At 51.8% G+C, this 26,265-nt stretch overlaps 1 protein-coding gene across 1 annotated transcript; it reads right to left on the bottom strand.

Annotated features, from left to right (window-relative positions):
- Positions 1–11,716: 11,716 nt before the first annotated feature.
- IL9R (interleukin 9 receptor) lies at positions 11,717–24,470 on the bottom strand. Its single transcript, XM_002763465.6, has 9 exons — positions 24,379–24,470; positions 19,042–19,155; positions 18,502–18,613; positions 18,207–18,385; positions 17,492–17,637; positions 16,611–16,812; positions 15,949–16,051; positions 14,136–14,220; positions 11,717–12,480 (listed from the first exon to the last, which is right to left on the bottom strand). Exons 1-9 carry the CDS (start codon positions 24,404–24,406, stop codon positions 11,908–11,910), a joined length of 1,542 nt encoding a protein of 513 aa, XP_002763511.1. The 5' UTR covers positions 24,407–24,470; the 3' UTR covers positions 11,717–11,907.
- Between the last annotated feature and the right edge of the window lie 1,795 nt (positions 24,471–26,265).

Genomic DNA, 26,265 nt, shown 5'->3' with positions numbered 1-26,265 from the left:
CTCTCCACAGTGGCTCTGGATGGGAAGAGGGCACGGGAGGCAGGAGGCAGAATGTGGGTCCTATCAGTGAACTGCAGGATGCACAGACTGAACCAAGGGGCATAGACTAGAGAAATTGTGCAGGACCCGACCAATCAGTTAACACGCCAGCCCAATGATGACAGAGCTGGTCTATCACTCATTACTCATTTTTTTCTTTTTTGTTTCTTTTGTTTGGGGGTTTTGTTTTTATTTTTGGGACAGGATCTCGCTTTGTTGTCCAGGCTGGAGAGCAGTCTTGGCCCCCTGGGCTCAAGCAATCCTGCTGCCTCAGCCTCTGAGTAACTCGAACTGTGCAATTAAGTTTTGTATGTTTTTGTATATACAGGATCTCACTATGTTTCCCAGTCTTGTCTCGAACTCCTGGGCTGAAGGAATCCTCCTGCCTTGGCTTCTTAAAGCACCAGGATTATTTTTTTTCCCCTCTTCCTAAATTTTCTGAAAGATATTTTATTAACTGTTTATTTTATTTATTTTTTTTTAATTTTTTATTGGATTATAGGTTTTGGGGTACATGAGCAGAGCATGCAAGACAGTTGCGTAGGTACACACATGGTAGTGTGCTTTGCTTTTCTTCTCCCCTTCACCCACATTTGGCATTTCTCCCCAGGCTATCCCTCCCCACCTCCCCCTCCCACTGGCCCTCCCCTTTTCCCCCCAATAGACCCCAGTGTTTAGTACTCCCCTTTCTGTGTCCATGTGTTCTCATTTTTCATCACCCACCTATGAGTGAGAATATGTGGTGTTTCATTTTCTGTTCTTGTGTCAGTTTGCTGAGGATGATGTTTTCCAGATTCATCCATGTCCCTACAAACGACACGAACTCATCATTTCTGATTGCTGCATAATATTCCATGGTGTATATATGCCACATTTTTCCAATCCAGTCTATTATCAATGGGCATTTGGGTTGATTCCAAGTCTTTGCTATTGTAAACAGTGCTGCAGTGAACATTCGTGTACATGTGTCCTTATAGTAGAACGATTTATAGTCTTTTGGATATATACCCAGTAATGGGATTGCTGGGTCAAATGGAATTTCTATTTCTAAGGCCTTGAGGAATCGCCACACTGTCTTCCACAATGGTTGAACTAATTTACACTCCCACCAACAGTGTAAAAGTGTTCCTTTTTCTCCACATCCTCTCCAGCATCTGTTGTATCCAGATTTTTTAATGATCGCCATTCTAACTGGCGTGAGATGGTATCTCAATGTGGTTTTGATTTGCATCTCTCTGATGACCAGTGACGATGAGCATTTTTTCATATGATTGTTGGCCTCATATATGTCTTCTTTCGTAAAGTATCTGTTCATATCCTTTGCCCACTTTTGAATGGGCTTGTTTGTTTTTTTCCTGTAAATCTGCTTGAGTTCTTTGTAAATTCTGGATATCAGCCCTTTGTCAGATGGGTAGACTGCAAAAATTTTTTCCCATTCTGTTGGTTGCCGATCCACTCTAGTGACTGTTTCTTTTGCCGAAGCACCAGGATTATGGCTGCATCCACCACACTCAGCCTCTGCACCTATTTCTTTCACAGTCCTCTGACCATGTGAGGTGGTCAATGATCACAGGCCCAGGCCTCCTGGCTCTGGTTAGCACAGCATGATACTGCTGGGCTGGCTCACTGTCCATGGCAGGGGGATGCAAGATGCAAGGTGCAGAGTGGTGGCCTGCTGGCAGGAGGTGGAGGACCCATGGGCAGGGACCCGTCTGCGTAGGCTAGCTGGCTGCACTCCAGGGTCTGGAATGACCAGTGTGGTGGGAGAGAACATCACATGCAAGAGCTGGGAGGTCAGCTGCAGCCAGAAGCACCTGGGACCGGGTTCCTCCCCAGGTAGGCAGCCTCACCAAGGCCTGTCAGGTCTCTTGAGGTACCCTCCCTGCTGAACACACGCATTCTCTGCTCTCCCGGGTGAAGTGTGGTCAGGTCAGGATAAGACACAGATGGAAGAGCGCTTGGAAATATGGGTTCTATAGGTTTCTTCCTGTCCTTGACAGCCAGAGTGCTCTCTCTCTTCTTGTAGAACTCAGCACAGAGCTCTCCAAACACATGGAGCTCACTGAGGACCTGCGGGGCTACTCCTCCACCACAGCCCCACAGGTCCTTCCCCCTCCTTAGATGGAGCTGGGGGCCAAGCCCCGGACCTGTGTAGCTGCACTTCCTTGGGACAATGAGCTCCTTCTAGAAAAAGTCGTCAGGTCCACACTGAAAGGGGAAAATGGAATGAAGACATACCACAGCGGCCAACCACATTCCCAGCAGGGTTCTAGCATGACGGCAGCAGAAAGGACACAGGAGACTTTGATGCCATGTCCTGGAGACCCTCCAGTGACTTCCAGGCCCTGGGCCAAGCCCTCCTTTTCTGCCCCAGTCCGAGGACTATTACTGTGCCAGCAGAAAGCTGGCCTCTTGGTCGCAGCTTCCCCATTAGGAAAACTTTCTTCTCTGTCACACCGAGGGAGTGCGGCCTTGGGACTGGAGTGGAGCTTTCTGAGGAAGGCACACACTGCAGGTGGAGACTGTGGTGAACTGGAGGTTTTGGGTGTGGATTCCTGTGAGTGGGACAAGCGAGAAGCCTGTGGCCACACTGTCCTGAGGGAGCCCAACCTCATAGGCTGCCTTCTAAGAACGGAGTGGGAGTCCAGGAATGGCAGTGGGTGATTCCCAGGATGTAGGGGTCCTATTGTATCTGTGTTGGACATCAGGGCAGTGTCCTTCAACAATATTAGCCAAGGCTCAGTCCCCTTTGTGACAGTCATCCCTGCTATTATCATGAAACACTGAGGTCCCCTTTGTCACACTCATCCCCACTACTACCATGAAACAGTGAGGTCCCCTTTGTCACACTCATTTGCACTATTACCATGACACAGTGAGGTCCCCTTTGCCACACTCATCCCCACTATTACCATGAAACAGTGATGTGCTTTCAAAAGCATGGCTGTTGTCACCCTAGAGAGGATATAAGGAAAAACGATGGAAAGCCCCAAGACTCTAAATAAACACAAGGCAGGGGCTAACCTGCCCTACCCCCCATGGTCTGGTGAGATTCAAAGGGGAACAGCCTCAAGGGACTCCATGCACTTCCTGAGGCCCTTCATGTGACACCAGTCACTAGGCACTGCCTGTTTGTCATGGTCTAGGCCACACATGGCCACCTCCTCTGAGGGTGTTGCCACTCCTCATGCCCCCTCTCTGTCTGTCTCCTTCAGGAACTCTCCTTTAGGCTCCTCTTGGGGGCTGGATTCAGGGCTGGGTGAATGGGTGGCTTCAAGTCGTTGAAGGTAGGTCAGCTTTGCTTGGCTGACACTGCTGGGCACTCTGGTGACTCAGGGTGTGTGGGGCAGGTTGAGTCTAGGGAGGTGGGCAGCACTTAATGTTACTGACAGGTAAGCTAAAAAATGGACTAAAAATTAAATCTTATTTAGTGGGTATTTTATCTCAGTTAGGAAAACCACTTTTCACTACACCAGGAAACATTCTGAATGGCTTAGAAAGTGAGATTATAAGGCAAATGAAGCTCCGACTCATGACAAAACACAGATGAGTCTCAAAAAAATGATTCTTAGTGAAAGAAGCTAGACATTTAAGGCCATGTGCATTAAAGGCCATGTATTCTGGATATTTCACCACCCCAGCCTGGGTGACAGAGCCAGAGCCTGTCTCAAAAAAAAAAGTGAACATGAGAAGCATACATTATTCTTCATGCTCTGTTTGGTTCAGGCACTGCTAACCTTTGTTAGAGATCAGTGAGGACCACCAAAGGAAGATTGGATAAAGCATGAGTTATTCAGCATTTCCTCCAGCAAGGGTGTCGGCCACCGCTTGTCTATGGGTGGGGGGACTCAAAGGCTGAGAGGACTGGGGAGGCTTCATGATGAAAAAAGGTGGCACATCCTGGTTCAAGGTGTGGCTGAGAAACCTGGAGGGGACTGACTGGAAGACAGCATCCTAGGTGATTGATTACAGAAACATATTTGACATTCCTCAGGTTGAGTGTAAGGTGGAAGAGGGATTTGAAATGAGGGAAGGTGTTAGTCCATGATTAGCTCCTAACTGCCTGGGGCTGATGGCTGCAGAGGTTGTGATCTGGCTTTCTGGGCTGGTTGCTGCAAGTTGTGGGTCTCAGCCTCTGGGGCTGGAGCTGGCAATGCCCCGTTCCTTGGTGGCTTTTGAAATTTCTGCAGGCAGAAATCCCTCCTTTGTCATTTTCAATCAAGTGGGTACTTTTGGGGGACAAAGTTTAGTGGTTTTATAAGAAATAACAACAAGCTTTTAATAATAACAACAATAATGAGTATTGCACAAACATGGAGATTTTACCACCTCTCAAATGAGATCCCACAATAAATATAAAAACCGCAGCTCGCCTGGTATGGCCAGCTGGCAAAACTTACAAGAGGCTATAAAAGTGGTGGCTGTGCCCAGGCCAAGAGGCACATACCTGTAATTCCAGCACTTTGGGAGGGTGAGGCTGGGGGATCACTTGAGCCCAGGAGTTGAAGACCAGCCTGGGCAACATAGCGAGACCCAGTCTCCACAAAAAATAAAACTGTTATAATTAGCCAGGCTTGGTGGCACGTGCCTGTAATCCCACCTAGGGGGAAGGATTGCTTGATCCTGGGAGAGGAGGTTGCAGTGAGCAGAGAGTGTGCCCCCCCCACCTCAAACAACAACAACAACAACAAAAGACATGGCAGCCAGGTGATGCCCAACAGCCATTCCTGACGTCTCTGGGAGGGATCCGCTTAACCACAGGGAGGAAGGCACACCACCAGCTGCCAGACATCCTCCTGGTCCACCTGTGCTGGCTTTTCCTGGCCTGGGACATTTTCCCCAACCTCTCATGCATGCAGAAACCATTCCTTGTCTCCAAAAGGGAGAACTTGGAAAATACTTGAGAGGCACTTCCCAGGGCCAGACCCTATGAGAGACGGCGACCGGGTGCATTTGCCAGAGAGTGTACGGGAAGGTGGCCTCTGAAGGAGGCCCCTGTGGCTGCTCAGCTGGCCAGGCCACCACTGCAGGGCATCTAGGAGCACAGCAGAACTGCTGCAGCCACAATGCTGGTAGTGCCACCGCCCTGCAGGACCACACCTGCACTGGCCACCCTGGCCAACCCACCCCCCAGCTATTCCTTGGTAGTTCAGCAATGTCCTTCCATGAGTGCATGGTTAGACGGGTAGTGGAGGGAAAGAGGAGGGCATGGGAGAGATACAGTGGAAGTGGAGTGCGTTTGACTCAGTGATGAACTTTACCACATGAGGTGACACAATGGAACAACCTGGAAGGAGTTAGAAGACCCTGGAAGAGTTTTGGAGCAGGTTACTTGGTGCCCAGGAGATAATTAGTTTAGACAATAAAACTGAGGCCCAACTGAGTGGAGGAAGAAGACCAAGTTCTTACTATTGGGTTATTTTTTCCCTTTATTTCAACCATAGTCCCCTTATCAAAATATTACTGGTTGGCACTTCATTTCACATAATGTAATCACAGTTTTTGTAAAAACAAAAGGATTATGTCCTAATAATATAATACAAAGGATTTTAAAATATTTTATAAAAGATTCATTTCTTTTGAAATGTATATTAGGGATCTATATTTTATAAATATTTAATAACTCTACTATGTACATATAAACACAAAATAAAATAAAGCCAATTTTATAAATACAACTACAAATAAAGAGCAGAGCCTCTCAGCAGTGTCTTCTGGAATTTTCGAGAACGTTACCTAAATGAAGTGTAGAGCACCAGCTATACAGTGCAGGCTCACCTATGGATTGGTATGGGTACAATGTTAAATATAATTTTGATCTGACACAAATTCACATATAAACATTTTTGTTTTTGTTTTTTTGAGACAGGGTCTCACTCTGTTGCCCAGACTGGAGTGCAGTGACATGATGTTGGCCAACCACAACTTCTGCCTCCCAGGCTCAAGTGGTTCTCCTGTCTCAGCCTCCTGAGTAGCTGGGATTACAGGTGCATGCCACTAACACCCAGCTAATTTTTTATTATTATTTGTTTTTAGTACAGATGGGGTTTCACCATGTTAGCAAGGCTGGTCCACTAAAAGACGTGCACTTTGTATTTTTTAAATTGCCAGGAAACTGCTTTTTTAATTCAGAATCAAAGAGGATAATGAGTTATATTCCCTGCTCAGAGAGGATACACGTAGCTGTTACAGAAATGGCAGCATTATTCCTCCCAAAACCCAAGTCTGACATGGTGAGGATTTCCCTTCGTTCACTGACATCCAGTGCCTACTGACTGCAGTCAGAGTGCAAGAAGACCCTCCCACGCAGGTTTGCCCACAGATGTCCAGTTGGTCACACAACAAGTCATCCAGTGTGCGTACAACATCTCCAGGGATGCCAAGCAGCTGGTCACTATCACCACCAAAAAGAACAACAACCAACACAAGCAGGGCACTGCCTCCTCTTTATTTTTTAAGTGAGGTTAGCCACCTATCTAAGCAAAGCCTCTGTGGGGCGGGTAACGGGTGAGCAACTGACCCTGTGCGTCCTGACATTAAAGGCCAGCTCACTTGGCATGGACTTCCCTCCACAGCCACACCCTCAAATGCACACACACACACAGACACACACACACGCTCATGTAACCCACACTTCCTAGTTCAGATCACACAAACCCTCTCACCTTCAGTGAGGTCTGTAAAATGGGTCGGGGGTGTAACATGGACCCATGGATGCTGCAAACTGCTGAGACGTTTTCCTGAGAAGGCTTATCTGAAATCACTCTGGACACAGCATCCTGGTGCCTGTGCAAATCCTCTCAGGCCTCTCGGTGCATCTGCGAGGCGCTGTGAATGGTCCCTCCGTAGTGGCCCTCAAGAAGCCACAGGCACCCACCAGTGCCACAGCAACCCCAGGGTGCCAGATGACTTTGTCCCTCCTGGACGCACTCCTGCCCTGCACTCTCTGCCCCAGCCCCACCTGCCCGGCCCACACCCACCGCAGGCTCTCATTTGGGTTTGGCTTAGCTTTGTCCATGGTGCCCAGAAGACCTGTGCCAGTCCATTTTCACATTGCTATAAAAGGACGCCCGAGGCTGGGTAAAGTGTAAAGAAAGAAGGTTTAACACCGGACATGGTGGCTCATGCCTGCAACCCCACCACTTTGGGAGGCTGAGGTGGGCGGATCACGAGGTCAGGAGATGGAGACCATCCTGGCTAACATGGTGAAATCCTGTCTCTACTGAAAAGACAAAAAAAAATTAGTCAGGTGTGCCAGTAGTCCCAGCGACTCGGGAGGCTGAGGTAGGAGAGTCACTTGAACGTGGGGGGCAGAGGTTGCAGTGAGCCAAGATTAGGCCACTGCACTCCAGCCTGGATGACAGAGCGAGACTCTGTCTCAAAAAAATCAAAATAGAAAAAGAAAAGAAAGGTTTAACTGGCTCACGGCGCTTCAGGCTGCACAGGAAGCCTGGCTCCTGGTGACGCCTCAGGAAGCTTCCGTGGGTGGTGGAATGTGAAAGGAGCCCGCGCGTCACAGGGTGAGACCTGGAGCAAAAGGGGACAAGTACCAGGCTCTTTAAACCGCAGGTAAAGCCCAGCCCAGTCCATGCCTCCATTTAGTCCTTGTGAGACCCTGAGCAAGGACGCAGCCCCTGACTGCTGGTCCACGGAGCTATGGGTGATGAATGTGAGCCGCTGTGGCTGAATTAGGGTCACTGGTTACCCACGATAGAGAACTAACATGCCCAGTGCCCTCCCCATCCTCCAGTGTCTATGCAAAGCACACCCGGGTTCAACCTCACATTTGTTTGAAATACCAGGTGATTTCTGTTTCCCAACTGGATCAATACAGAAGCAGCCATCAAATTCAACCTTGAACAGTAAAAGGGCATCTCTCACTGCCTGCAGGAGGCCTCCTCCCCGCACACACGGTGGCTGCTTGCTTCTCTCCAAGGAAGCTTCTTGGGGCCAAAGAGTTCTGCTCCCAAGAGAATTGCCCTCATGTGGCTCTGACATCCACCTTCTTGCCAATTCTAACTGGTGTGGTGTGCTAAGCCTTATGCTTCCCAGTATATGAAACTATGGCCCTCCCCTCCATGAGAAAGTCCTCTTGGGCTGAGCCCCACAGGCCCCCGGTGTCTCCTGGCTGGTAAAAGCATGGAGCTCTCTGTACCCATCCGTTTAAAGAGCCTGTGTCTACACTGTTTTTATTCTGGGTTAGATTAGACCTGAGGATGCCTGTACCTCGCTTCCGTCCAAACCCTCCCACTCTCTGGATGCTAAAGATACATTCTGGGGCCTGCTTCACCTCCACAGACCAGGATCCAGCTCTGCTGAGCCCCCCACAAAACCCCAGAAGCTCTGCAGGCATGCAGGGTGGAAGGGCTGCCTATCTGACCCAGAAGGGGCTTTTGCTTTTGGGGGCCTCAGGCTGCACAGATTTCGTTCTGCTCGGGTTGTAGGGATCATCAGAGCCCCCCAAGAGAGTTGCTCCCTGTGGCTCAGGACCCAGAGAGAGAACAGCCTCCATTTCATCCTGCCTTCAAAACTTCAGTGCTCCCAACCCCAGAGCACTCTTGATGCAGGGAAGATGAGTCCAGAAATTGGGGCTTAGTACAGGAGGGCTTTTGGCTTCACCCAGGAAGGAATTCAAGAGCAAGTTGGTGGTATTAGACAGCAGCTTTTATTGAAACAGCAGTGCACAGCAGCAACAGAGGATACCCTTATGGAGCAGGAATACCCCATAGGCAGTGAGCTGAGTAGCAGCTCAGAGGCAGTTCTGCCAACATATTTATACCCACTTTTAATTATATGCAAATTAAGGGGCAGGTTATTTACATGCTTCTAGAAAAGGGGTAGTAACTTTCAGGTCATTGCCATGGAAAAGGGCAATATTTTCCAGGTGTTACCATGGAATGGCAAACTCACATGGCACTGGTGGGTGTGTCTTATGGAGGGGTGTTTTTGCCACTCTCCTGTATCAGCTAGTCTACAATCTGGTCCAGAGTTTCAGCCTTGCCTCAGGAGTCACGTCCCACCTCCTATCTGAGTCTGGCCACAGCCCTAGCTAGGCAGATGATCGCAATGCCAGCCTAAAGCCCTGCAGTTAGGCCCTCCTGTGTTCTGCCTGGGGCACCCAGGAAGAGGATGGGGCGCACTAGGAGGGGCCATGGTGTGTGGAATCAATACTCAGGCACTCTAGGTTGAAGTCCTAATCCCAGTACCTGTGAATATGACCTTATATTCACAATTTTATGGTGGGAAGAAGACTTGAAAAGGCTTTTCTCCAAAGAAGATACACAAATTGCATGTGAAAAGATGCTCAATGTTACTAGCCATTGAGCTAGTAACAAAGATACTTATATGGAAATAATGTCTTTGCAGATGATCAAGTTAAGAGTAAATTGTTAGGGCCAGCCTTAATCCACTATGATCATGATTTTAAAAAGGGGAAAATTGGCTAGGCATGATGGCTCACACCTGTAATCCCAGCACTTTGGGAAGCCAAGGCAGGTAGATCACGAGGTCAGGAGTTCAAGACCAGCGTGACCAACACGGTGAAACCCCATCTCTACCAAAAATACAAAAAGTAGCAGGGTGCAGTGGTATGCACCTGTAATCCCAGCTACTCAGAAGGCTGAGGCAGGAGAATTGCTTGAACCTGGGAGAGGGAGGTTGCAGTGAGCTGAGATCTGCTCTGTGTCAACAGGGCTATGCTCCTGCTGTAAAGCCGAGATTGCACCACTGTACTCCAGCCTGGGCGACAGACTGAGACTTCGTCTCAAAAAAAAAAAAAAAAAACTTGGTGGGGGCGGGATTTGGAAACAAATGCACACAGGGAAAAAGCCATTTAAAGACTGGAGCTTTAGCGAGGCACGGTGGCTCACACCAGTAATTCCAATACTTTAGGAGGCCAAGGCAGGTGGATCACTTGATGTCAGTAGTTTGAGATCAACCTGGCCAACATAGCAAAACACCGTCTCTACTAAAAATACAAAAACTAGCCAGGTGTGGTAGCAGGCAACTGTCACCCCAGCTACTCTAGAGGCTGAGTCAGGAGAATCGCTTGAAACTGGGAGGTGAGACGGAGGTTGCATTGAGCCAAGATTGTGCCACTGCACTCCAGCCTGGGCAACAAGAGCAAAAGTCTGTCTCAAAAACAAAACAAAAAAGATTGGAGCTGTGCTGTCACAAGCCAAGAAACTAACAGAAGCTGAAGAGAGGCCTGAAACTGATCCTTCCTTAGTGCCTTCAGAGGGAGCTAGCCCTGCTGAGACAGAGCAGAAATGGGACTCAGCCCACCCTTACTAACGTGTTGTTCCATACATGCCCACTGACCACCAGATTTTGCAGCACCACTTTCCAGGTGCCGTACTAGCTGACTAGACATTGCCAACTGTCTGAGAAAAAATAAGATAAGCATCATCCCACAATAAGTCTCACTCAAGGGAGTTGAGTCTATCACCTGCTCGTGCACAAGGCCAGGAGAATGACCCTGGCCTTATGATAATACTAAAGTCCCAACCCAGGGAGGGGCTTATTGCCATTTTCTAATTACACAATGTATGTGTTAACATGATTCTTTTTTTTTTTTATTTTTGAGACGGAGTTTTGCTCTTGTTACCCAGGCTGGAGTGCAATGGCGTGATCTCGGCTCACCGCAACCTCCGCCTCCTGGGTTCAGGCAATTCTCCTGCCTCAGCCTCCCGAGTAGCTGGGATTACAGGCACGCACCACCATGCCCAGCTAATTTTGTGTATTTTTAGTAGAGACGGGGTTTCACCATGTTGACTGGGATGGTCTCGATCTGTTGACCTCGTGATCCACCCACCTCGGCCTCCCAAAGTGCTGGGATTAGACTTGAGCCACCGTGCCCAGCCAACATGATTCTTTACTGCATCTGCTCACCACCCCCATATGTGCAATGACACCCACCTAACCCATAAATTGTGCATGTCACCCTCTTTAAGGCACCACAATGCATTCCTCTTGCAGAACCAGCCAGGAATCCTTCCTCCTGCACTGTCTCTCTCTCTTCTGCCCAGCCTTTTGGGGCATAAGCCTTAATAAAGCCTTGTCTGGGAAACTCGCTTGGCCTTTTGTCAACTTCTGTTTCATGGGAGTCTAAGAACACGTGATTTGGAACACTGCCAACATCTTTATTTCCGACTTCTGGACTTCCAAGCTGCGAGACAACAAATCTCTGTTGTTCCAAGCTGCCCATTTTGTGGCACTTTGTTACGGCAACCCTGGGAAACAAACGCAGGCACATTCTGCTCCATCTGCTACTCTCTCCAGACCATAGCTGCTCCCCAAGCTGTGTCCCTATGAGAGGCTGAGGGACACAGGCTGCCATCAGTGGTGTACGGTCAGTTCCAGACTCGACCGTCTGGGAGCTACACCCTCAGCTCTCAGTTTCCTGGAGCAAGAGGGAGAAGGAGGACAAGAAGGAAAGAGGGCGTTGGCCTCCCAGGACCTGTCCCTGAGCTTCTACCCTGCTGTCCCTGAAGCTGCCCCTGAACCTCCACCCTGCGCTCAGCCCAAAGCTGTCCCTAAGCCTCCACCCTGCTGTTCCCAGAAGTGTCATGGAGCCTCCACTGTGCTAGCTCTAGAGCCCAGATAGCCCAGGGCTGGTCAAACCCCAACCCTCACTCCTCCTCTGGCCCCTCCTTCCAGTCATCAATACTTTGCAACAACCATCAAGCCCCTTTTAATCTCTAGAAATGAGGAGCAGGAGAACACTGGGACCAGCTCCAGCCTCCATCCAGACAGGACCTTTGACCACTGCTAGGGGCCCCTTCTCAGGAGGTTCAGTCCCAGACGAGGGCTCCAGAGACTTCAGTCCGTTTTCCCAAATGGACATGATGCATCTGGTGAGTCGGGGACCTAGAACGTCCAGGACCGAGGCTTGTTGAAGATGGGAGGGAGCAACATGCCCTGGAGGTCCTCATGCAGCCCATGCCTCTGGCAGTGACCAGCCAGCATCCAGGCACCTTCTGGCTGTGTCTCCAGGCCCTGATGCTCACAGGAAAGGCCACGGGCCAGGGTCAGGATGGGCCCAGAGCTCTGCACATTTCTAGGGAAGGTTGAGGGGTGGTATCCCCCATAGCAGTCCAAGACACCACAGTAGTAACTGCTACTGCTACTGCCCTCTGAGTCTGGGGGAGCTGGCCCGGTGGGGTACATGGGGGTCCAGTCCTCCTGTGGCAGATAGGCAAGTGGCTGTGCCCTCCCCTCCATACACCCTGCTGGCAGCATATCCTCTGAGCTCAGGTTCCCCCGGACACTGGTCCCAGTGTTCTCCTGCTCCTCCTCCAAGCACACGGATTTCCAAGGATACACTGGACCACAGGTGAGCAGTGCGATGACCTCCTGGATGCAGGGTTCTGAGGCTCCTCGTGGGGTGCCAGCACAGTCTTGGTTCAGCAGCACGCCGGTCCTGTGGGTCCCCATCCAAGTCTGGAATAGAGTGCGGGAGGAGGGAAGGGCTCAGGCAGCACGTTCAGAGCTCATCCAAGGACCAGCTGCCTCCTTTCTGGCAAGCCCAGCCTCCCTCCTCCTCCAGGAAGCCCTCCTGAAGTCCACACCCAGAGGCCAAGCAGCACCTGTGTCTTGAACATTCTGTCTTTTCTCCATGTGCCAGCCCAGCCTCGACATGGGACCCTGAGTCCCTTCAGGCCCTCGTGACTCCCCCAGCACAGGGCCTGGTGCTCACAACAGCCTGAACCAAGGTACAGATGGTGATATCTTCCCAGTATAGAGCCAACGCCTGACAGCATGTGACTCAGGGCCTCTCAGCAGCTACAGAAACTGGGCATTCCTACCTGACACACACATCCACACACACACACAGGAGTCGCTGTCAGGACTGGTGACTTTCAAAGCACTTGGCTAAGACTGGCAGAACTGGATCCTTCTGTGGGGCCACAGGAGGCTCCCCACATCCAAAAAGAAGCTGTTCCCTTGATGTGACAAGGAGCGTCCAGCCCATGCATCACACACACCACACCCTCCACCATTGCACTACTCTCTGGAGACCAACCTATGGCACCAGATCCCTGCCTGAGGGTCTAAATAACCCCTAGCAGGTGCCCTGGTTCTCTGGAAAAGGGCTGATGCCTGCAACAGGATGACAGTCCAGGTGACCATCACAATCTGTGCCCTGCTCAGCCTTGTCCTCAGCTGCCCAGGTTCTTGACAGTCACACCTAACCACCTTAGGGAAAGAGGGGGACTCTGAAAAGAGTCAGGTGCCAGTTCATGGTTCAAATTCTGTTTTTGGACAAAAATCTTGAAAACTAGGCTCCTTATTGAGAGAGAAAAGGATTTTTCCACACAGTAAGCAGGAGCCACAGTGTGGAGGGGACATCCTTGCCACAGAGGGTCCAGGGATGGCCGAGGGCATCCAGGAGGGAAGATCCTGGAGAAGAGGGGTCAGCTTGGCACAGACCCCAGAGAGGGGCCCTCACTGCGTCTTGTCCTTTGCCCGAAATGAGGAGTCTGAGGGGGAAACCAAGAGACCACTCACTGGAGCCCTCCCTCCCCGCCTCCTCCCACCCAGGGGGCATAAACTTATAGCCCAGCAGGGATGGGAGGGCCTGATGCAACCTCCAAGTTGCTCACTGGTTCCTCAGTTGTGGGAGCCCGACATAGGGGGAAGGGAGGGAAGTGCAGAGCCCACTGCATTGATGGGGACCAGGGGACCAGGCAGAGCAGGAGCCCAGAGTCAGTGAGAGCCCCAATGGCAGTGCATACACCACAGACCCTTCCCCACAGACACCTTCGTAGAAGGAGGAGGTGAGGCACATAGTGGATGCAGACAGGTACAAACGAAAGGACACAGACATATAAGTCACGAGAAATTTACATTTTTTCCATCAACAACGGAGCTGGAGACATGAGAACAAAAAGACATCAGCAAAGGGAAATAAAGCTAGTTTTTCACCATTTGAGACACGGTATAAATTGAAATTCACTTAATAGACAAAAAGGGATCCAAGCATTGACGAGGCTCCCAAATTGGCCGCCAATCCTCATGAAAGCCAACATCTTGGGCAGGCCAGCCTTCTAGTCAACCCCTGCCCCCCCACACCCTGCTGTGGTCTCCGCACACACCTGGAAGTTACCATTGTGCACATTGTAGAGGGGCTGGAAGAACGCCGCTGGAGAGGGCACGTTCCGGTAGAAGGTTCTCTTCACCCTGAGGCCAAGAGAGGCCAGTCAGAGGCCTATGGCAACCCAAGGGGCCTGAGGTCACTGCAGAGGCTGAGCTTCCTTCCACCAGCAGGAGGCCCACCCACCTCATCCCTGCCACTGCCTCTCTCCCATCTCATCACATCCCAACCCACTCTCAGGTCAGGACCCATCTGGGCCTCCTTGCCTAATGGCCACATGGAACTGATTTATGCCGAGGCACAGGTCCTTCAGAACAGAGAGTTACTGGCTGTGTCCTTAGTCCACAGAGGGAGCCAGAACCTCCAGGAACCCGTCTTAGCCATCAGCAGAAGGTCTGCAGCTCCCACGCCACCCAGTGTCGCCCTGAGCACCAGATTTGCTGCTGAGGATCCACTGACTCTCCCACAAGGATGTCATCTGGGGCTCCAACCCAGCAGGTCCAAATAGACCTTGCCAACTTCCCTGCAAGGCTGTCCCCATTATCCCCACCTCAGGGGTCACCCACTCATATCTCATCCAGCCACATGTCCCCTCTATTTCTCCTCCTAAGACCCTGCAATTCCCTCTCCTTTGCTCTATCTCCACTTCTTATGCTGGCTCAAGCCAAATCATCTCCCGGCGGGCACCCCATTGGCCCACATTGGCCTCCAGCAGGTCTCCCATGTCCCCTTGCCCAGCGATCCATTCCTCAAAAGATAAACTACATTGTATCTCAGTTTCACACTCTCCTTTGCTCCAAGGAGAAGCCAAGTGCCCTCAAAAGATAAACTAGGTTGTATCACAGTTTCACACTTTCCTTTGCCCCAAGGAGAAGCCAAATGCCCTCCCGCTTGGCCCCACCCAACACCCCTCTCCCCACACCCTCTTCCTCACATCTGCTGCTTGACATGGCCCCAGCACCCTCTCTTGAAACCTGACATGTGGTGCATGAAGCATGATGGTTTTTTATTTTGTTTTTTTTTTTTTGAGACGGAGTTTCGCTCTTGTTACCTAGGCTGGAGTGCAATGGCACTATCTCGGCTCACTGCAACCTCTGCCTCCTGGGTTCAGGCAATTCTCCTGCCTCACCCTCCCAAGTAGCTGGGATTACAAGCACGTGCCACCATGCCCAGCTAAGTTTTTGTATTTTTTTTTAGTAGAGACGGGGTTTCACCATGTTGACCAGGATGGTCTCGCTCTCTTGACCTCGTGATCCACCCGCCTCGGCCTCCCAAAGTGCTGGAATTACAGGCGTGAGCCACCACGCCCGGCCAGCATGATGGTTTATTAGAAGGAGAGCCCTTGTCCAACTTGTTCTCTAACGCATCTGCCAGGGTGAGAACAGGGTCCTGTGCACACCAGATGCCCCAAATGTCCTTTCATAGAATGTCTGAACGGATGAACAAACAAAGCTCCTCCAGAGGTAGGAGACCAGGACCTTGGGCTCCTGATCTCCGTGACTATGGGTTTGGTTCGGACCAAGCTGTCCTTATCTTCAGCCTCTGCCACAGATCCCCCTTCCCTTCTCTTCCCTGACAACTTGAGAACCCTCTTCTGGCCCATGGCGAAGACTTGAAAAGCCCACCCCACTGTTAACCTCGACAGTGGAGAGGGGAGGGGAGGAACCAGACAGGGGTGGCCCTTGATACCCCACCCTCCACACACTCACACATGCACATAGAGATACATCTGCACACATGCACTAAGACATGTACACCCTTATCCTTTCACACAAGTAAACACACACACACACACACACACATCAGCTACCTACCTGGGCAACAGCTTGAACAGAAGGTACATCAGGCCAGTCAGCAGGAGAAAGACAGACACAACAAGGATGTTGTCTGGGCGCCCCGAGGGTGGGATCAGAGGGCCTATGGGCAGGAAGGGCCCAGGGTTGTGAGCAGCCTCAGTGCCAGGAGGCTCCCCACAAACCTACATGGCAAAGGTGCACCCTTTAGTGCCCTGGGCCATAGTGGAAGGTTTGTGATGGGCCTTAGAGGTTTGTGTCACTTGCTGAAGGACCTTGTATGAGCCACACTCCTGGGCCTCACTCTTCCCATCTTCCACATGGTGGGTCATAAGGTCAATGGGACCTCTCAGCACTGCAGTGTACAAGGGTCAGCCCGGCTCTCATTAAGGACACTGAGGTCACGTCCAGCCTCCATGCAGGAGCACCATCCCCGGTGTGTAGCCCTGCCAACCTCAGTCCTAACAGGAGTCACTGACTACATGTTCCCAGGAAGCCCCAGAGTTGGAAGGTGTTTGTTTCCTCCCTGCAGACCTCAGACCTTCAGAGGAAGGGGGTCAACTAGGGCATGGCTGCCTCAGGGAGGGGCTTCCAGGAGGTTGAAAGGGTGCAGGGGTGAGGTGAACCGGGGAGAAGACACCCAGCCCAGACTCTGTAAGTGCAGCAGCCACACCAGTGCCCACCTTGTCTCTGGGGAGCCTGGAAGCACACAGGCTGGCTCCACTCGCTCCACTGGCCTGTATAACTCTCCTCCTCTGCCACGTCATCCTCTGTCGTGGCCATCTGGACACGCAGCCTGGCCTCATGGATAAAGCCAGGGTCCAGCTCGAAGGCTTCAAGTATAAGCCAAGTCACCCCAACAATGTGGTCCCTGTGCTGGGCCCGCTGTGGGGGTGGAGACGGTTAGCAGGTGCTGAAGGTGGGGCTGCAACGTTCAGCCCTCGAGAATACACACGTGTATTATATGCTCATATAACACACACATAAACACACCTGTGTTAACACACAGGCACGCTCACCACATTCACGTGCACACACACAGAGAAGGCATACTTTCACACTCATACTCACAGACAGACATAGCTGCATTTGCCCCAAATACACATATGCACACGCAAGCAAACATATCTACGGGGACACTTTCACACTCATCACAGTTGCATACACACTCATCCACATAGGCATGCCCATGTGCACACTCACATATACAAACACAAGGCACAGGCACACTCATATGTACACTTACATATAAACACACAAACATGGGTGCACAAACCTGTGTGTGTGCACACTTATATGTGTGCACGCACAAATACATACATGCACACTCACTACCCTTATGTGCACACACTCACACACAGGCACACTCACCCTAACTCCCATACACACACACAAAGCATACACATGTGCATGTCAGTATATTTGTATGTACACACACACCTAGCTCGAGTTCCTCCCCTCCTCATCACTGCAAGTTGACATCTCCCTGTGTAGAGTGGGGAGTCTGTCCTGGACTGCTGTTCCCAGGAGAGAGGACTCCAGAGAAAACCAGCCAAAGGGTTACCTCCCAGGCCTCTTCCTCCTTCTTGAAGGCCAGCTCATAGCTGAGAAGTGTGGTCATCGGCTCCAAGGCAGGACTGATGATCCAGGTCAGGATGCAGTGGCCAGAGCTGACATTGCTCTTCAAGTCAGAGGGTGGATCCAGCTTCACTGGAACAGAGTGAATCCATGTGAGGCTGAAGATCCACGGGTCTGGGTCTGTCAGTCAGCACACCCAAGACTGGGGATCTGAAAGATTCCCAAGGGACATGGTCAACGCCTTCTCCGACCAGAAACCTCACTGGGAGACTGGTCCAGTAAAGCTCCAGGCAGGACAGGACAGCAATCACTTCCACTGACCTCTGCAGCGAGATTAGGTAGTGTTTCTAAATATTGCTTCTCTTTCCTTCACAGTCAACTACTGGAAGTTCTTCCCAGCATATTATGGGAGTCCTTCATGGTATGACTGAAAAGCATTTCGCATGACTTAAATGGCAGCCCCTTCCCCAACTAGCAGCCCTGCATCTTTATTCCCTGGCAAAACCCTGCCCCTGCAGTAACCACGTGGGCCCTCCCCTCCCAGGGGCAAACCCGCCCCCAGCCCTGGATCTCACTTGGCAGGGACTGAGAACACTCATGGGCCACAGGGGTCACAGGCTGCAGGGCCTTGCCCCCAGCCTCCAGGCAGCCAGGATATTCTTGCCAAGGGGTCCCACCCTGGACCTATAGCCGCTGCTCACCGTGTCTCCGGGGCAGGTACTGCGGATCCACCAGGCTGACCTGCTCCCTCCCAGACACGCAGCGGTGGAAAGTGATGGTGAAATTGTCGGATGGCAGAATCACTGCCTCGGGTGGCAGCACTACAGTGCACTGACTGCCCTGCAAGATGCACTTATGTGTGCCACCAGGAGCCTGGTTGCTGGAAAGGGCATGTATCAGAAACACGGGGCTGCCACACTGTCCTGGTGCAGCTGCTGCAATCCTGGCGATCTCACCCTCATCCCTGTCCAGGTGGGCATGGCCCTCCATCCTCACCTGGTGAAGAGGAGCCAGGGGCTGGAGCCCTGGGCCAGCTCTGGGGCAGACCAGTGGCAATCAATCCTGAGAATGTTGTTGGTGAGGCAGATGAAGGTTCCAGTCCTTGGCCCTGGAGACAATGATCATTGGGAACCCACAGTAAGTGCTTCAGGGCAGAGCTGAGCTGGAGGGTTGGGGGATCTGATAGCTGACACCCTCACAGGGCAGTCACCAGTGAATGATCCCAGAATCTATTCAGGAAAGCACTGGGAGGCCTGGGAAGTGATGAGCTCTGACTCATGGTACACGGGCCAGTTAGACCCAGAGAGGTGGCAAGAGGGTTAAGGAAGGGAGACTAAGGTTGATCCAGGGACCGAAGGGTGGGAGGTAAAGGTAGGGAGACTAGGGACTGAGGTCCAGGCTGACCCCTAAATGACATGCCCCAGCACAGTTTGGGCCAGACTTTTCCCTGGGGGCCCGACAGAGGACAACCCAGTCCCCCAAAACATGCCCCACTTCTCCACCCACCTCACAGAGACACTAGTGCCCAGCCCTCACCTCGTCCTTCCCCTGGGACAGAGACTCCCGAGCAGACACAGGTGCAGACGCAGATGCAGGCCAGGAGCCAGGTGCCCATGTCTTGCCTCAGGGCCTCACTCTCCAAGGTCCAGCCTGCAAGGGACTGGGCTGAGGGCCCTGTGTGAGCCATCCCTCTCTGGAGGGTTGCTCCCCATGAATTGCTCCCCAGCAGAGTGCTCAGTGGGTCCCCACTTGCACTCACACAGTGTCCTGTGAAAGACACTGGGCACCATTGCCCAGGCTTTACTAATAAACAACTGAAGCTCGGAAAAGCCACTTGACCCAGCCAAAAAGACTCATGGCTGCAGTGTGTAAGATGCACCCTCAAACTTAGCTCCTGTACTCTGACTCAGCTATGTCTCCACTGCTGCATCAGCCAGCCCATCCCCCATCCTTGGGTCCAGACCCCATCCTGCAGGGGAGTCAGGGTTGAGGGAACTGGTCACTCACATTCACAGGCAAGGAGCTGAGTCCTGAGAAGGGGAAATGACTTGACCACGGTCACACAGACAACCTCTACACAATATTTTTTTTTTGAAATGGAGTCTCCCTCTGTTGCCCAGGCTGCAGTGCAGTGGCACAATCTCGCCTCACTGCAACCTCTGCCTTCCCGGTTCAAGTGATTCTCCTGCCTTGGCCTCCCAGGTAGCTGGGATTACAGGCGTCTGCCACCACTCTCAGTTAATTTTTTTTGTATTTTAAGTAGAGACAGGGTTTCACCATGTTGGCCAGGCTGGTTTTGAACTCCTGACCTCAAGGAATCCACCTGCCTCAACCTCAACCTTGGAATTACAGGTATGAGCCACTGTGCCCAGCCTCTATGCATTCTCTCTCCTTTTTGTCTTCTTAAATAAAGACCCATCCCAGGGTTCTGCCCCAGGAAGGTGGACAAGAATGGCAATGGGGTATCTGTGCAACAGGTGGCACTTCCTGAACTCTGTGGTATCCCTGTTCCAAGGTGGCTGCCAAGGAGAGCACCACCAGAAGGGCAAAGCCCCCCTTGCTGGAGTGTGAGGCCTGAGCCCCAGGATCCCCAGGGGAGCCAGAGGTTGGCTGGAGATGAGGAGCTGGGTGTCAGGAAGTACTTGGGTGTGGGAAGGCTGCTGACACCCTATCACCCAATTTGCAGCTCCAGATGGTACACCGATAGGCCCTAGGCAGGAAGCAGGGCCAGCCTGGTTATACAAAACTGATTAGTGATAAGGAGGAGGAAAAAAAACAGACATGCATCAGACTACAGCACGCATACCCTTAAGAAACCTGCACACCCTCAATGGGCAGTAACCCCACTACATGCCACTCCCGGCAGTGTATCCAGGTACCCACAGGACAGTCCTCTGTTAAGACTGATGATCAGGAAGTCTCACCCTTCCCTAGAATGGAGCGTGCAGCCTGGAACCACAAGCCGCAGCAGCATGAAACACCGTGGCAAGTTCTCTGCAGCAGTGTCTGTCCCTTCTTGCAGCAGTTACCGGAAAGGTGGGAATGGAGAAGACAGTCAGCCAGCTCTTGTGATATGCGAGGGCAGGGTTGGAATGATTACCAGGACCTGAAGGAAGCACAGGCACAACAGCCACACCTGAGAGCTGACCTAGGCCCCAGGAAGGATGACCACTACACCAGCAGTGCAGAAACACCCACATCTGTGTAGAATCAGGCCAGGCCAGCCATAGGCTAACCCAGAAGCAGATGACTTGAGAGCGAGGAGTGGGATGGCTCCAAGCTCAGCAGGCCTCATTTCTAGACAGGGAAGAGGGATGGTAGGGCAGGATCCACATGTGACACCTGAGAGCTACAAAGCAAGATGAGAGAGTTAAGTACGATGGCAAGGACAGCTGTCTGAGGGGAAGGTCTCTACTGAAAACTGACATCCGTACCTGGTGAGCTGAGCAGGGCAGGGTCGCCCTCCTACGGATGAGGAACCTGAAGCTCAGAGACCTGGGACCTGCCCAATACCTGGCTCCTGACACCTCTGTTCTTGGCACATTCCCACCAGCTTCTACACAAGCCTCTGAACTTGCCGAGGGAAGTGCCTGTGAGGTGACCCTCAGTGCATACCCCCACAGAAGGCACCACAATGCTTTATAAATTGGGTGGCTGCAGGCTGAGCTGCCTTCCTCCATCCTTGACCACAGGGCCAGTCAGTGTGGGCAGGTGCACGCACCCCAACCCACATGCTCCCTGCTCCTGGATGTCACCAGGGAGGCCTCACCACAGCTCAAACAACACCTGGTGGCAGGATGGTTGTGAGAGCAGGAGGGAAACCCAGTGTCTGCAACCTGGGACAGAGCTGCCCCTGACACCCCCAGTCCTGCTGGGGAGCCTGGCTGACATCACTGCCCGGCACAGCCTCTCCCACACTGGGTCAGTCCATGGTCACTTTTTGGTCTCTTTTGAGATCCACATCTGTTCCATGGCCTCAGTGTCAAGCTCTGGGCCAGATGGCTACCGAGCCTCATGGCCTGCCTGCCCTGGTTCCCTGGGCCACTATGAAGCTGTGGGCTGCCCTGCAGCTGGAACCCTGCCTCAGACCACAGGCTCTGCCACACCCAGAGGAGGGCCTTCAGACAGGCTCAGCCCTTCACCCTCCCTGGCCGTCATCCCCTGAGCACTCACCTAACACCAAGCAGAATCTGAGACCAGAGCAGGCCACCATCATGGAGGCTGGCTAGGTAGCCCTGGGCTCCTCTGTGCCTTGAAGCACATTCTCCAGGTTGGCCTTATATAATTACACAGAGACCATTATATACATATTTTTGAGCTGGCATCTCGCTCTGTCACCCAGGCTGGAGTGCAGTGGCATGATCTCAGCTGACTGCTACCTCCGCCTCCCGAGTTCAAGGGACCCTCCTGCTTCACCCTCCCAAGTAGCTGAGATTACAGGCATGTGTCACCACATGTGACTAATTTTTGTATTTTTTTTTTTGAGACAGAATCTCACTCCATCACCAGGTGCCAGGCTGGAGTACAATGGCGTGACCTCAGCTCACTGAAACCTCCACCTCCTGTGTTCAAGCAATTCTCCTGCCTCAGCCTCCCAAGTAGCTGGGACTACAGGCTCATGCCACCAAGCCCAGCTAATTTTTTTTTTTGTATTTTTAGCAGAGAAAGGGTTTCACCATGTTGGCCAGGATGGTCTCGATCTCTTGACCTTGTGATCCACCCACCTCGGCCTCCCAAAGTGCTGGGATTACAAGCGTGAGCCACCGCACCGGCCTAATTTTTGTATTTTTAGTAGAGACAGGGTTTCACCATGTTGGTCAGGCTAGTCTCAAACTTTTGGCCTCAAGTGATCCACCCATTTTGGCCTCCCAAAGTGCTGGGATGAGAGGCATGAGCCAACACACCTGATCCGATTTTGTCTTTTTTAATGGGGGCAAGGAAGGATATCCTGGTTCTTCTGGCCCGTTCAGAAGGCTGGCAGTCATTGAGGTGGATAGGATGGAAGTTGCTAACTTGTCCAGCAAGGTCTTCTGTCAGCTGGGGAAAGAGTAAGAAATGCAGACCCCAGTACCCTAGAAGCAGCTGGAGCCTGGGCTGGAAATGGGAGCAGGGGCCAGCTCTCTCTCTGGACCACATGAGGATTTCCTCTGGCACAGTGGGAATCCCCAGTGCCGTTGGGCAGAGTGTGTGAGGTGCTCACAGGGGTGGGGATGAGCAGGAGGCGGGGGGAATGGGGGCGGAAAGGCCAGCTGGAGGCAAGTACAGATACAACGGACACCTCACACAGAAGGTGCAGGGAAGGCAGGGTGGGAGAGAGATAGCACCAAGAAGCATTTTCCAAACACTTTCAGAGAAGAGAATGAGGAGCAGTGCTGCATATGTGAGGCAGATGTCAGTGGGAACGCCAGGCCACAGCTCAGGAAGAAGTCAGGGCTGGACTTGGCACTACAGAGGTGTTGGGTGGACAAGGGCACAGACCCAGGGCAGAGGGGAGCAAGCGAGGGTGGGTGGGCAGAGCACACAGAGGCATGCTGTTCTGCTACCCACTCTCCCCTCTGCCAGCTTTCTTCCCCATCATGGGCCTCGTCCTTCATGCTCTCCCCCATTCCACGGTCAGCCTCCGCAGCTGGACGGAACCCCTGAGACTGAGCACAGCCACCTCTCGTGCACAGCCTTGAACTGACAGGACCCAAGGGTTGGGCAGTGGCCATGGGCCAGGGCTGGAGTAAAGGTACTGGCACAGATTCCCGGAGTCTGCAGGTGAGATGGAAAAATGATGCCCATCCTCTTCCTGCTGTCTTTGTGAAGAGGTACCTGTGTGGTCCCTGCTCTGCCCAACACGCTCTTCCTTTCTGCCCCACTGCAGTTGAAGGTCTTCACTGTGTGATGTCCCTACATGAGGCTCCTTGAGGCAAGACCCTGGCTGATCATGTTGCATACTCTGCCCCCCCTCTCAACTGTTTGGTCAATGTTTTCCAACCCCTCCACTCTGGCAGAGGCTGCGCTTGCTTCTGGATGCTGTTCATGTTGTGAGTTTCCAGAAGCAGGGCTCTGGGATGCTACTTAAAGATGTGCTGTGAGGATACCTACTCTTGGTAGTAATCTACCTCATGGAGCTAGACTCTGGAAAGAGGGTGAGCCCAGAACAGCATAAGTCACAGGAAAAGCAGGAGGCAGGGAGGGCAGAGGAGGATTCCAGCAGGGCTCACATCCTCTGGGCTATCTATACCCCAGAAAACTCCGAGGGCGATGCTCTTTCCAAAACAAACCCTCTCCTCCCCTTCCTCTGCTTGGCTGGGTTGACCCTCCCTCTGGAATTCCACCCTCACCTGCTGCCCCACACACAGCTCCAGTGGGGTAACCCCATCCTCCTGGATCCTCTTCTGCCCTAAAACAACCAAATTCCTGGGGGAGTTGCTAGAGGCTTTCCCGGCCCTGGGCCTAGACCTCAGCTCCACCCTGTGGCCATGACAACTGAAGCCCAAGTATGCCCATTCATTCTCACCCCCACAAAGGTCAGCTCAATCATTGAAGAAGCAGAGTTCCTTCCATAATTAGAAATTCTGCCTGACAAGCACAATGCCCTTCCCTCCATCCAGTTGGAGCGTGGCCACACTGGCCACAGCAGAACCCATGACCCCTACAGGACTGGAAATCAGTTTGTAATCCTTGAGGTCAGTGCCGCAAGTTTTGCTATCGTTAAGACATACCCAAGGCCAGGACATCAGAGGAGGTCAAGCTCGGGTGGGGCTCCAAAATGACATGCTTCCACAGTGGCTCCCTGGGCCCATGGATGGAGGGCCACTTGTCCCTCTCTACCTCCTGAATTTCATGCTGACTTGAGAGGCTGAGAAGCCCAAAGCACAGACTCACCTTCCCAGATGCATCTGCCCAGTCCCATCACAAATCTGAGGCACCCCCAACCTGGAGGTGACTTGTCACCCAACCGTCTCTGGGTGCACAGCAATGACCCTCAGCCTGATTCACGAGATAACTGCAGCAGTTGGTGACGTGAGCCTTGCACGACAAGTTCACACAGGCCGCCCACATCTGAAACCACAAGCGCATTACAGAGCTGCTCCCCCAGGCAGAGCTGAGAAGTGTCTGTCACTGCTAATCTTGTAAGCCAGGGAACTGTGAGACATGACAGCCTTTCAGTCCCCATGACACTGAGGACTGACTGCCAGACATAGAGTTCAGTGATTTCTCTACTGACTGGCAATTGAGTGTCCACTGTGTTCTTCCCAAGAAACACCACTGAGATGCATCAAACTGGCCCCAGGAGGTGAGGACCCTGTGCAGGTGCAGAGCAGTGCCCTTCTCTCCACCTACAGTTTGCCAAAAGCAGGGGTGCAGGTTCTCCTTCCACCAGCTAAGGCAAACTGTGAACATCAGGGGTGGGGAGAATGTTACACATAAATGTAATGCAGACTCATTTGAAGAAAAATGATACAGAAGAAAATTTTTTTAACAGGGTCCCCTTTCACCTTCCCCCAGAAGTAGCCACTGTAAGCAGTTAGGAACAAATCCATTCAGACACTTCTGCTTTTTCTTTTTTTCTTTTATTTTTATTTTTATTTTGACCGAGTCTCAGTCTGTCACCCAGGCTGGAGTGCAGTGGTGCGATCTGAGCTCACTGCAACCACTGCTCCAGGGTTCAAATTATTCTCCTGAGTCAGCTCCCGAGTAGCTGGGATTCCAGGCACCCACCACCAAGCCCTGCTAATTTGTGTGTGTGTGTGTGTGTGTGTGTGTTTGAGACGGAGTTTCGCTCTTGTTACCCAGGCTGGAGTGCAATGGTGCGATCTCGGCTCACGGCAACCTCCGCCTCCTGGGTTCAGGCAATTCTTCTGCCTCAGCTTCCTGAGTAGCTGGGATTACAGGCACATGCCACCGTGCCCAGCTAATTTTTTGTATTTTTAGTAGAGACGGGGATTCACCATGTTGACCGGGATGGTCTCGATATCCTAACCTCATGATCCACCCTCTTCAGCCTCCCGAAGTGCTGGGATTACAGGCTTGAGCCACCGCGCCCGGCCAGCATGCTGTTTTCAAAGTCCACTCAAGTTGTAACATACTTCGGTACTTCAATTATTTTTCTTTGTGATTAAATATAAATACACATAACATAATATTCCATTGTGTGGATGGACCATCTTGTGTTTATTCATCTGCTGATGGACACTTATATGGCTTTCCCCTTTTGGCTATGCTGCCATGAACATGGATCTGCAAACATCTGTTCAAGTACATACTTCGAATTCCTTTGAGTAGATACCCAGAAATGAAATTGCTGGGTCATATGTTAACTCCATGTTTAATTTACACAGTGGCTGCACCATTTTACTTTCCTCGTTCCTATTTTTGGATGAATGATATCTCAATTTATTTTATGTTATTTTGAAACAGAGACTCGCTCTGTTGCCCAGGCTGGAATGCAGTGGCACAATCTTGGCTCACTGCAGCCTCTGCCTCCTGGGTTCAAGCGATTCTCCTGCTTCAGCCTCCTGAGTAGTTGGGACTACAGGCATGCGCCACCACACCCTGGGTGCATGATATTCATTGTTGAGACTGTGTGTTCTGTTATACTTCTCTGGAGAGTGTTTTAAATTTTTTTTTAATTTTGTTTTTGTTTGTTTGTTTATTATTTTAGCAGGCAGCAAACTTTGTCCTGAGGGGAACAGCTAAACTTCTATTCAGGTTGTTTAGCCTTAGCTGGGCTCCTTGGAGTTAACCCTGACATGTATAGTTCAGGGATCA

The sequence above is a fragment of the Callithrix jacchus genome, chromosome X (genome assembly GCF_049354715.1).
Source record: "Callithrix jacchus isolate 240 chromosome X, calJac240_pri, whole genome shotgun sequence".
In the NCBI taxonomy this organism is placed as follows: Eukaryota; Metazoa; Chordata; class Mammalia; order Primates; family Cebidae; genus Callithrix; species Callithrix jacchus.
Note: the sequence above shows the minus strand (reverse complement) of the source record. Positions and strands in the feature narration are given on the sequence as shown.

Coding starts and splice junctions, on each gene's coding strand:
- IL9R (XM_002763465.6), bottom strand. CDS start 24,406: ATGGGACTGGGCAGATGCATCTGGGAAG. Junction 19,156..24,378: donor GGGCAGATGCATCTGGGAAG/GTGAGTCTGTGC, acceptor AGTCCCTTGCAG/GCTGGACCTTGGAGAGTGAG. Junction 12,481..14,135: donor TGCACAATGGTAACTTCCAG/GTGTGTGCGGAG, acceptor ACTCTATTCCAG/ACTTGGATGGGGACCCACAG.